General features: G+C 60.0%; 1 protein-coding gene across 1 annotated transcript; it reads left to right on the top strand.

The window, feature by feature from the left end:
• The first annotated feature begins 329 nt into the window (after positions 1-329).
• LOC144931079 (repulsive guidance molecule A-like) lies at positions 330-11,014 on the top strand. Its single transcript, XM_078855008.1, is given in 4 exon segments — positions 330-709; positions 2,590-3,245; positions 9,688-9,990; positions 9,992-11,014. Coding segments are annotated over 4 exon segments (1,509 nt in total). The 5' UTR covers positions 330-633; the 3' UTR covers positions 10,466-11,014.
• Positions 11,015-11,351: the final 337 nt, after the last annotated feature.

Below are 11,351 nucleotides of genomic sequence, written 5' to 3'. Positions count from 1 at the left end.
AGTCTGTCCACACGTCAACCAGTGCTAACGTCCCAGAAAGGTGGTGCTGATTGTATCGACCCGGGAAGGGACGATTGTTTGAGTTCGCGGCGCTGAGATGGACGAGTGGTGGTGGGGGATTGGGAGAGCGCAGACGGAGGGAAGTGAAGAAGGGGGAGAGAGCGATGGGAGGGACGAGGAGGGGAATGGGAGAGTTGTGAGAATTGGGAGCTGGGGAGGAGGGAGACAAAGGGTGAGTGAGGGGAGCGGTGTGAGAGCGGGGGAGGGGTGATAGAGACGGGTGCTGGGGTCGAGGGAGAGTGGGAGGGGAGAGGGAGGGAGAGTGGGGAGTGGAGAGGGAGAGAGGCTATAGAGAGAGAGGGAGGGGGGGGCTCCTCCTCTCTCTGTGACTCCGTCCCGCCCTCAGTCCACGGAGCTACGCCGAGCGGAGTGCCTCGCTCTCCTCGCTCGCTCGCTCCCCCAGCCACCATCTCTCCCCAACGCCATCTCTCCCCCAGCCACCATCTCTCCCCAACGCCGTCTCTCCCCGCTGTCTCCGCTGTCTCCCCGCTGTCCCCGCTGTCTCCCCCGCGGGCTCCCCGCTGGTCCCGAGGCGTGCCCGCGGCCCCCCCGGGCCGGGCTGCATGGACGGGCATGGGGATCCGCGCCTGCCCGCGCCTCGCACCCCCCATCCTCATCCTGTGCCTCGTCGCCGCGCTCTCGCGCCCAGGTACGACTCGACCCACACTCCCCACACACTCCAAACACTCCACACACACTCTCCCCACACTCCCCCCACACTCCACACACTCCCCCCACACTCCACACACTCCCCCCACACTCCACACACTCTCCCCACACTCCACACACACTCCCCCCCCCCACTCCCCACACACTCCCCACACTCCCCACACACTCTCCACACACTCCACACACACTCCCCCTACACTCCCCCCACACTCCCCACACACTCTCCACACACTCCCCACACACTCCCCACACACTCCCCCCACACTCCCCACTCACTCCCCACACACTCCCCACACACTCCCCACACACTCTCCACACTCCCCACACACTCCCCACACACTCCACACACACTCCCCCCACACTCCCCCCAGACTCCCCACACACTCTCCACACACTCCCCACACACTCCCCACACACTCCCCCTACACTCCCCACTCACTCCCCACACACTCCCCACACACTCCCCACACACTCCCCACTCACTCCCCACACACTCCCCACACACACTCCACACACTCCACACACACTCCACACACACTCCCCACACACTTTCCCCACACTCTCTACCCACACTCTCTACCCACACTCCCCACACACACTCCACACACTCCCCACACTCCCCACACACACTCCACACACTCCATACACTCCCCACACACACTCCACACACTCCCCACACACACTCCCCACACACACTCCACACACTCCACCCACACTCCCCACCCACACTCCCCACCCACACTCCCCACACTCCCCAAACACTCCACACACACTCCCCACACACTCCCCACACACTCCCCACACACTCCCCACACACTCCACACACACGCCACACACACTCCCCACACACTCCACACACACTCCCCACACTCCCCACACACACTCCCCACACACACTCCCCACACACACTCCCCACACACACTCCCCACACACACTCCCCACACACTCCCCACACTCCCTCCACACACACTCCACACACTCCCCACACACTCCCCCCACACTCCCCACACACACTCCCCACACTCCCCACACACTCCACACACACTCCACACACACTCCCCACACACTCTCCCCACATTCTCTACCCACACTCCCCACACTCCGCACACACACTCCACACACACTCCCCACACACACTCCCCACACACTCCCCACACACTCCCCACACACACTCCCCACACTCCCCACACACACTCCCCACACACACTCCCCACACACACTCCCCACACACTTTCCACACACTCCACACACACTCCACACACACTCTCCCCACACTCTCTACCCACACTCCCCACACTCCCCACACACACTCCACACACACTCCACACACACTCCCCCCACACTCCACACACTCCACACACACCCCACACACACTTCCCCCACACTCCCCCACTCTCCCCTCTCTTCACTGCGCTCCCCACACACTCTCTCCACACTCCCCACACACTCCCCTCTGTCCACTGCCCCCTCTCCCCGCGTGTTGCACTTCTCTCTCTGGCTGGCTGCCTTCACTGAATACTCTCCACACCACCCCTTCCTACACTTGAACATTGTCGACGACTCTCCAACACTCCCCTGGTCACGACTCTCCCTTCCTACTCTCCCCTCGCGTTCTCACAAGCACAGCCGCTCTGCCCGACTCTCCCTGCGCTCTCCATCACTCCACTGCACTCTCACACAGACTCGGCCACAGACTCCCTCCATGACACCCGAACCATCTCTCTCCTCGTGTCGACTCCCCCAATGGGCCCCGCTCGGCTCCCTCCCAATCCCCCGGTCCGAACCCCCCCGTGGAACTGTGACCGCTGGATCCCTCTCACCCCCTCGCTCCTGTCTCACCCCCTCGCCCCCCTCCCTCAGTCTCGTCGCAGTGCCGCATCCTCAAGTGTAACTCCGAGTTCGTGTCCGCCTCATCCGGCCCCGCGGGCCCCGCGGGCCCCGGGGTCCCGGCGGAGCGGGCCCGGCTGTGCGCCGCGCTGCGGGCCTACGCGCAGTGCACGCGGCAGACGGCCGCGGCCTGCAGGGGGGACCTGGCCTTCCACTCGGCCGTCCACGGCATCTCCGACCTCATGGCCCAGCACGGCTGCGCCAGGGACGGGCCGACGCCCGGCAGCCGCGTCAGGGGCCCCCAGGGCCAGCGGCCGGAGCACGGAGTCGAGCAGCGGGTCCCGGCGCCCTGCGGCCTCTCCCAGCACCACCACCAGCAGCAGCAGCAGCATCAATATCAACATCAGCAGCAGCAGCAGGAAGGGCAACAAGGACCGGTGGCTTCGACGGGCGGCAGGCGAGGAGGGGGGGGAGGAGGGTCGTCGTCGGGTCCCCGCGAGGATGTGACCGGGGCCCGAGGGGCCGTGCACTGCGCCGTGTTCGGCGACCCCCACGTGCGCACCTTCAGGGACGAGACGCACACGTGCCGCGCCCGGGGGGCCTGGCCCCTGGTGGACACCAGGGCCCTGGTGGTGCAGGCCACGCACGCTCCCGCGGGGCCCGGCTCCAGCGCCACAGTCCTCAGCAAGGTGAGCCGCTTGTGCTGGACCCACGTGGCACCACCACCACCACTACCACCACCACTACCACCACCACTACCACCACTACCACCACCACCACCACCACACGCGGCCCGAGCGGGAGGAGGTGGCCCTGCCCTGCAGAAGTTGTCCTCCAGGCCTCGGCTCCGTTGTCCTGTGACCCAGTCCCACGCTGGCACCGCGCAACGAGCAGTCGTGGATGTAGCAGCAGCGACGCGCTGTGATTGGGGGGGGGTAGGAGAAGAGTTGGGGGTAGATCTCGAGTCGAGGTCACGGTCCGCTATCGTGGAGAGTAACATCTCTGCGTGTGTGGCAGTCCGGGTCAGGGAGCGCGTCAGCAGAGAGAGAGAGTTGGTGTCGATCTGCTGCTGTTCCCCCTTCATAGCAGGGGCGCAGGCTACAGTGGTGTACAGTGCTGTGGATCGTGTTGGTGGCATGGACACACTCGCCCGACTGTGGCCATGTCTTCAATGTCACATTCATGACGATGTGCACATCGGCCTGTTGGTGTTCGCATGCGGTTGAAGGTTCCACGGGTGTCTTAGACGAGCAGGAATGTCAAAGCCAGGAGGTGGTGCGGTGATGTTTGGGTCTCAGACGAGGGGTTCACTCTGGACGGCCGCGTTGTTCTCCACTCTGCTCGCCAGCGGCGTCCTTGCGGATCTGGGAGGGATTCTGGGATGGTGACAGCGGCGGCAGCAGCAGCGCGATCCCACAAGGGATGGGGTCGGGACTTGAGCCGGCGGTGACGAGGCGACGTTGTTGAGCTCTTGGTCGTAGCGATAAGATTCGAGAGTGGTGTTCAGTGTGTCACTGGATGTGGGCGAAGTGGTTCGGATTCAATGTCGAGTCTGGGGGGGGGGGGTACTCGCTGCACGCTCATAACTTGGGTCAAGTTGACATTGCGCTGCGGTTGGTGTTAGCTAGAGGTGAGTCGATGTTCTAGCAAGGAATGGAGAGCCGGGTTGAGGTGAGGGTTAGCGGGTTGGTGGTAGGTTCAGCTGTAGGGGGGTTGTGCAAGTGTGTGTGCGAGTGCCTGCACCAAACCCAGAGTGGTGGCCACATTCCCTGCGCTGTGCCCAGTGACTGCGCCCGTGATGATGAAGGAGTCTGTGAACCATGAGTCGAGTGTCGTCGTGAGCACCTCGCACGAACCTCGCCCCCTGGTGTCGCCCCAAACAACGCGGCGAGGACGATGATCTGAACCGAGCACTCACTGCACCAGTCGACTCCACTTGGACTCACAGCAGCCTGCCCCAAGGCTGCACGGGGGGTATCTGTGCACGCTGTGCACGACGCCGCCACGCGCGTGTCATGCACATGGCCCCGCGTGTGTACAACAGTGTGCACGCCGCTCTACACACACCACGGCTGTGTTGGCCGCACTTGCACTGCGTTGACAGTGGTGCGCTCCATGCTGGGCCCCGCGTGTGTGTAGCCCGTTGTGTTGTGAGAAGCAGTACTTGTGTAAAGGCCAACAACACCTGGGCATGCTGTGTTGACTGGGGGGGTGACGGTGTGCAGGCGGCAACGCGCTGCGTCTCGCTGATGAGCACCGGGAAGTGTGAAACCCGAGCCACGGCAGACAGACGCCGGCAAGGCTGCTCTGTGTGTGATGTCGGAATCGTTGGATTTGGTTAAAGCAAACTCCGTGCCCCGTTTGGAGCAACCGGTTGCACAGACGTCCGCGTGTAAACGATTCGGTGGCGTAGCAACCCAAGTTGCGTGAAGAACCGAGTTGATTTCACTGCACACACACACGTTTACACACACACGTGTACACACACGTGTACACACACACGTGTACACACACACACACGTGTACACACACACACGTGTGTGTGTACACGGCAGTGTTGCAGCAAGTCACTCGCCCTGGGGTGTGCAGAGTGTACATTGTAGCAGTTGCATTGTTTTTGCGCAAAGCTACTGGATGTGTCGCACGTAAACTGTGTACGTGTTGTGTACGATCGGGGTTTACATGCGTGTACACGGCGCGGTGGCGTCTACATAATGCAGTACACGTACACGCGCATGGATTGCACAACTTAATTATGTACGGTACTGAAATACACTGCAAACGTGCACTAGATACTGTACAAGCACACGTGCAAATACAGTGCGCGTGTGTAATCCTCCATCAGGGTGGCTCTGATGGTGGTGATGGTGCGGTCACTCGGTGACGTATATCTGAACGAGTCCTGGGGCGTCTTCTAGGTCAACTCGGCCTTAAAAATAATGTTTGGTGCGGTGTGAAAATATCAGCATTGGGGAGACAAAGGCGGCCGGGCGTGGTATTGGCCCCCACCCCCTCGTGTGCCATGCCGGCCTTCATAGGTGCTCGCGAATAGCACTTGCCCCAACAGTGTTATGGCTATACGGGGGATCTTTGTCTTTGTTCTGTACATGGTATACAGTATATATAGGGTGTATAAAATGCAAAGCATTTGCCCCAACAGTCTGGTAATGATATACGGGGATCTTTGTTTTTGTTATATATAGTACAGGATGCATAAGCAGCTGTGCGCGTGTGTCTAATCTGAAGCCTGCGAGTTCGCATCCCGTTGGGTAGTTGACGCAGCCCATCATCCCTCGGGGGTCAATAAAATTACTACCACTTAGTGGACAAATAAACAGTCGTGCTTCTTTAGAGAGACTGACCCCTGCCAGAGGAATGTGGAGCTTCCATCATGGGAGATGAGTGATGGGAAACCACCTTGCCAGGATCCATAGCACATGTGGAGTGGTGATTCCTACTAACCTAAATTTGCAAAAATGTTTTGGCACCGTTGCTGAACACAGGGCCCAAGGCTCCAAAACGTCAAACGGCCAAAGGAAAGACGCAGAACTCGACAATATCCATCTCTAGTTTCACTGCAAGTGCTTTGAGCAACTGGTCACCGTAGTCCTCGGAATCCAGAAGCCCACAGGGGCCAGGGACCACTCGGTGACGGGTCCCTGATGGCCGGCACCTCGCAGACCTGGCCAGGCAGATCATCCCAGAAGCTGGGGTCCCGAGAGAACTGGGGCCCGTGTTACTCGGTGGACACTCTTTTGAAGGCCATTGGTCCCTGAAGGTCAGGGTCTGCTAGAATCCGAGGATGTGGGAGACTGGGGTCGAGGCCTCGCCGCGGCCCCCCTCCTGCGTCACTCCGTGACCTCTCGTGAAATGCCGACGGTCCCCGGTACCCCCCCCCCGTAGTCTCTCAAGTTGCGGCGTTTGGCCCTGGGGCGCCCGCCGGGGCTCCAACCCCGCTCAGCACGGGCGCGCGGCCCACCAGCTGTCGGCATGCTCCTCCTCGCTACGCGCAGCACTTTAAATCGCGCCGGCGGCCCCCCTTCCACAGCCATTGCACGGGTGAATCATTACAGCCGTGCCTTAAAGAAGGGGGTAGGGAGTTCCGAAGTTTCAGACGGCCACCCTCCATTTGAAGAAAATAATTTGTATTCATCAACAAGTGTCCCATGGATAGCCTGACCCCCACCATGAGAATGTCGAATTTTCATCACTGGCTTGCGGGGGGGGAGGGGGGCACCCTTGTCGTTGTGCGTGGTCCTATTACTTGTTCGAGCAGGAATCTCAAGGTGTGAACCCCGTGGTGTGTTTCTGGACTGGATCCGAGAGATACTGTCTGCGAATCTCGTGTTTGTGTACATTTGCGTGTAGTGCCAGTTGTTAGGGTTAAGCATTAACCATTGTAATGATTTGATGTCTTTAACGTGTAATGTGCCCTTGAGGATTAGGGTTCTGCTTGGGATGTTTGGCCAAAAGTCCAAGATGAAACAGAACGAGTCCCTTGACGGACTGCTCTTTATTTACCACCACCATCGTCTGCATTGCAGCCGTCACACAATCACCGCCACCATCATCATCGCGTCCGTAACCGGTGTCATCCACTCGCTGTTCTCGTGGACGAGGGTTTACGGGAGCCGGCGTGGTGGTGGTGCCGATTGGTTTTGCTCGGTAGGGATGGCGCTAATGAACCGAGATGGGTAATGGAACAGACGGAGGGGACGATGAAAATAATAATGGTGGTGGTGACTGTGAAACTCTTTACGGAACGGTGTAAAGAATAACCAAAGATAAATCGAGCGGAATAAACGAACGTGCCGCCAAGATGTCAACACCGCCCTGACGTCGGTCACCCCCTACCCCCCCTGCTGGCTGGAGGGATTCCACTGCCTTCGTTATTTTGACGAGGAGATGGCCGCTGCTCGGAACGTTGGCTTTTCACATGACGGTGTTTTCGGTGCTTTTTAGTCTGGGTCTGCAATTCCTACGAGTTTGAGACGACGGGTCTGTGTGTGAGTGTGAGTCTGTGGGTCTGTGTGATTCCTACGGGGTTGAGACTACGGGTCTGTGTGTGAGTGAGTCTGTGGGTCTGTGTGATTCCCACGGGGTTGAGACTACGGGTCTGTGTGAGTGTGAGTCTGTGGGTCTGTGTGATTCCTACTGGGTTGAGACTACGGGTGTGAGTGTGGGTCTATGTGATTCCTACGGGGTTGAGACGTCGGGTCTGTGTGTGAGTGGGTCTGTGTGATTCCTACGGGGTTGAGACTACGGGTGTGAGTGTGAGTCTGTGGGTCTGTGTGATTCCTACGAGTTTGAGACTACGGGTCTGTGTTTGAGTGGGTCTGTGTGATTCCACGGGTCTGTGTTTGAGTGGGTCTGTGTGATTCCTACGAGTTTGAGACTACGGGTCTGTGTGTGAGTGGGTCTGTGTGATTCCTACGGGGTTGATACGACGGGTCTGTGTGAGTGTGAGTCTGTGGGTCTGTGTGATTCCTACGAGTTTGAGACTACGGGTCTGTGTGTGAGTGGGTCTGTGTGATTCCTACGGGGTTGAGACTACGGGTCTGTGTGAGTGTGAGTCTGTGGGTCTGTGTGATTCCTACGGGGTTGACACGACGGGTCTGTGTGTGAGTGTGAGTCTGTGGGTCTGTGTGATTCCTACTGGGTTGAGACTACGGGTGTGAGTGTGGGTCTGTGGGTCTGTGTGATTCCTACGGGGTTGAGACGACGGGTCTGTGTGTGAGTGGGTCTGTGTGATTCATACAGGTTTGAGTCTGTGGGTCTGTGTGATTCATACAGGTTTGAGTCTGTGGGTCTGTGTGATTCCTACGGGTTTGAGTCTATGGGTCTGTGTGATTCCTACGGGTTTGAGTCTGTGGGTCTGTGTGATTCCTACGGGTTTGAGTCTGTGGGTCTGTGTGATTCCTACGGGGTTGAGACTACGGGTCTGTGTGATTCCTACGGGGTTGAGACTACGGGTCTGTGTGATTCCTACGGGGTTGAGACTACGGGTCTGTGTGATTCCTACGGGGTTGAGACTACGGGTCTGTGTGATTCCTACGGGGTTGAGACTACGGGTCTGTGTGTGAGTGTGTTGTTGGGTTTGTGTCAAGACTACAGCGGTGCTGGAGCTGATTCACGAAGTGCGCTTGTTCATTCGCCACTCCCACTGCTCAAAATGTCCCTTGCTCATGGAGGGGGGGGGGCACTGGGACCCCTGACCCCCAGGCCACCCCTCACCCGCGGCTGTTTAGCGAGCGGAATGGCTCAGGTGTTATTTTTACATTTTTTAAAAAGGGCCTCTCGTAAACAGTGTCTGGTGTCGCTGGGTAATGTCAGACATTTCTGCTGCCTGTGCCCAGCGAGGTGGTGGGTCCACGCGCGTTCCGCGTACGTGCGCGCACACGTACACACATCAGTATGTGCACACGCACACATACACACACATATACACACGCGCGCTCTATCTCTATAATTATACAGCCCGAGTCACGCGCGTGGGTGACAAGAGCCAATTAACCCGCGCCCGAGTCCTTCCAAAGGTCGCGTGTGAGATTTGATTGGGCCGGGCCGGCGCGTGCAATCAGCTGTGATTGCACGCGACTTGGCACTTCACAAGGCCATCCCACAGCCACGCACGCACACAGCCACGCACGCACACAGCCACGCACGGCACACAGCCACGCACGCACACAGCCACGCACGCACACAGCCACGCACGCACACAGCCACGAATGCACACGCCAGGGGGCTTTGGGTCTGCGGTGGCCGAGCCAGGGACAAGGAGCCGGCACGTGCACACAGCGTGATAAGCAGTCGGGCGCCATCCTCAATCCCCCAGCTCTCCCCTCCCACCTCCTCGCTTTGGCGCTTTCCCAACATGTGGGAGGGAGGGGGAGGGTGGAGATGGTGGGGGAGCAGTGACCCCTGGCCATGTTGGTGAGGTCCGAAGGGAGCTCTTGACTTGGTTGCATCTCCTTGCCTATAAAAGAGGCAGAGTTTGCCCCCTGACTCCAATCCCAACCTGAACCCAGGCGGCCGTGCGTTAGAGAATCGCCAGAGGAGAAGGCCCTCTGCTTCACGCGGGGCCTGGTTGCACAACAATGGCTCATGCTTCCCGATCTCCTCTCTCCGCAGATCACCGTGATCTTCCGCAGCCTCAAGGACTGCGCCGAGCAGAAGGAGTACCAGGCCGAGGCGGGCTCGCTGCCCGCGGCCTTCGTGGACGGCTCGCGTTCGGTGCCCGGCCGCGAGCGCGGGGGCGGAGGAGAGAGCCTGCGCGTGGTGGAGCGGGAGGCGGGCGCGCACGTGGAGATCCAGGCGCGCTACCTGGCCACCACCGTGGTGATCCGCCGCGTGGGCCGCGCCCTCGGCTTCGCCATCCGCATGCCCGAGGCGCTGCTGCTGCAACCGCACGGAGCAGGGGGCGCCGGCGGTCGCGGGGGGGGCGGCCGCCGCGGGGGCCGACGACGGCCCCGGCCTGCAGCTCTGCCAGGACGGCTGCCCCCGCGCCGAGCGCATCGTGGCCGACGTGGACGAGGGGGCTTCCCCGCCGGGGCCCTCGGCGGAGGGGCCCGTGGCTGCCCTCCCCTCCTCCCTGGGCCGCGCGGAGGCCGAGGCGGAGTGCGAGCGCGTGCTGCCCGTGCGGGACTTCTACTTCCACGCCTGCGTCTTCGACCTCGTGAGCACGGGTGACGTCAACTTCACGCGCGCCGCCGCGGGGGCCCTGGAGGACGCGCAGGCCATGCTGCAGGCCTCCGAGAGGGCCCACGTGCTGCGCAGGAATAGCGAGCGCAGGAGTGCGGAGTCGGAGGGTTTGGGGCCTTCGCCCGGTAACGGGGCAGGTCCCGGGGTACACGTGGGGAGAAGGCCGCTTGCCGCACTGCTGCTGTTGCTGCTGTGTCTCGTGGTGTGAACGACGGGGACAGTTGGAGAAGCGGGAGTTTTCGGGGCCTTCTAGGCCGCCGCAGGAATCGTCGAGCTCTGCCGCAGACCCTGCGGTGGCCAACCTGGCCTGCTCCGCCCCGCACCTGCTGCGCACCGTCCCCCCGAGCGGCCGAGCACGGCTGCGGTTCCAGGCCCTCGTGTAGCCGGCCCAGAGCAGCCACCGGGGGCCGTCGCCAGGATCCGTGGCGCCATCCCGAACAGACCCCGGGGCTGTGGCTCCGGCCACAGCCCAAGGACGGCGAGCCCCCGGGGCCACGGGCCATGTTGGGCGGCCAGGACTGCCGCCCCCCCCACTCGCACTTTAGCTCTGTGTGACAAAACGCTCTGAATGTGGCATGAGCCGTAACGAGATGAACATGCAAGATTTGTCGAGAGATTCTCTATATTTACAAAGGTCTAAAAGCAAAGTGTGGTGTGTATGGCATGTAGAGTTTAATTGTACAGGCAGTGGATGTATAAAGCAAAACAAACGTGTACATATAATTTATAAACTGAATTTTAACACGTTTAAATTAAAGCGAGCTGCGGTCTGGCCCTGAATTCGTGTGGTCTCTTGTCGCGGTGTACACTTCCCAGTGACGTGTGCTACTTTTGGGTGTGAGCACGTGTGTGTGAGCACGTGGGTGTGTGTGTGTATACGGCTGGAAGTCGCAGGAATTTTCTGTTCACCTTGTGGTGTGACATGTATGTCCTCTGGCCCCTACAATATTTAACATCTACCACGCAGTTCTAGAAGATTTCCATGGCTATACCAAAGGAATTTCAATTTGGTACATATACAGTGGAAGGTTGAATGATGTGGTCAGGGAATGGCTGCCTATTGGTCAATAATGTTACGTATGTCGATGAGCTGG

Source organism: Lampetra fluviatilis, chromosome 3 (assembly GCF_964198595.1).
Source record: "Lampetra fluviatilis chromosome 3, kcLamFluv1.1, whole genome shotgun sequence".
NCBI classification, from domain to species: domain Eukaryota; kingdom Metazoa; phylum Chordata; class Hyperoartia; order Petromyzontiformes; family Petromyzontidae; genus Lampetra; species Lampetra fluviatilis.
This window is presented reverse-complemented; position numbering and strand designations above follow the sequence as displayed.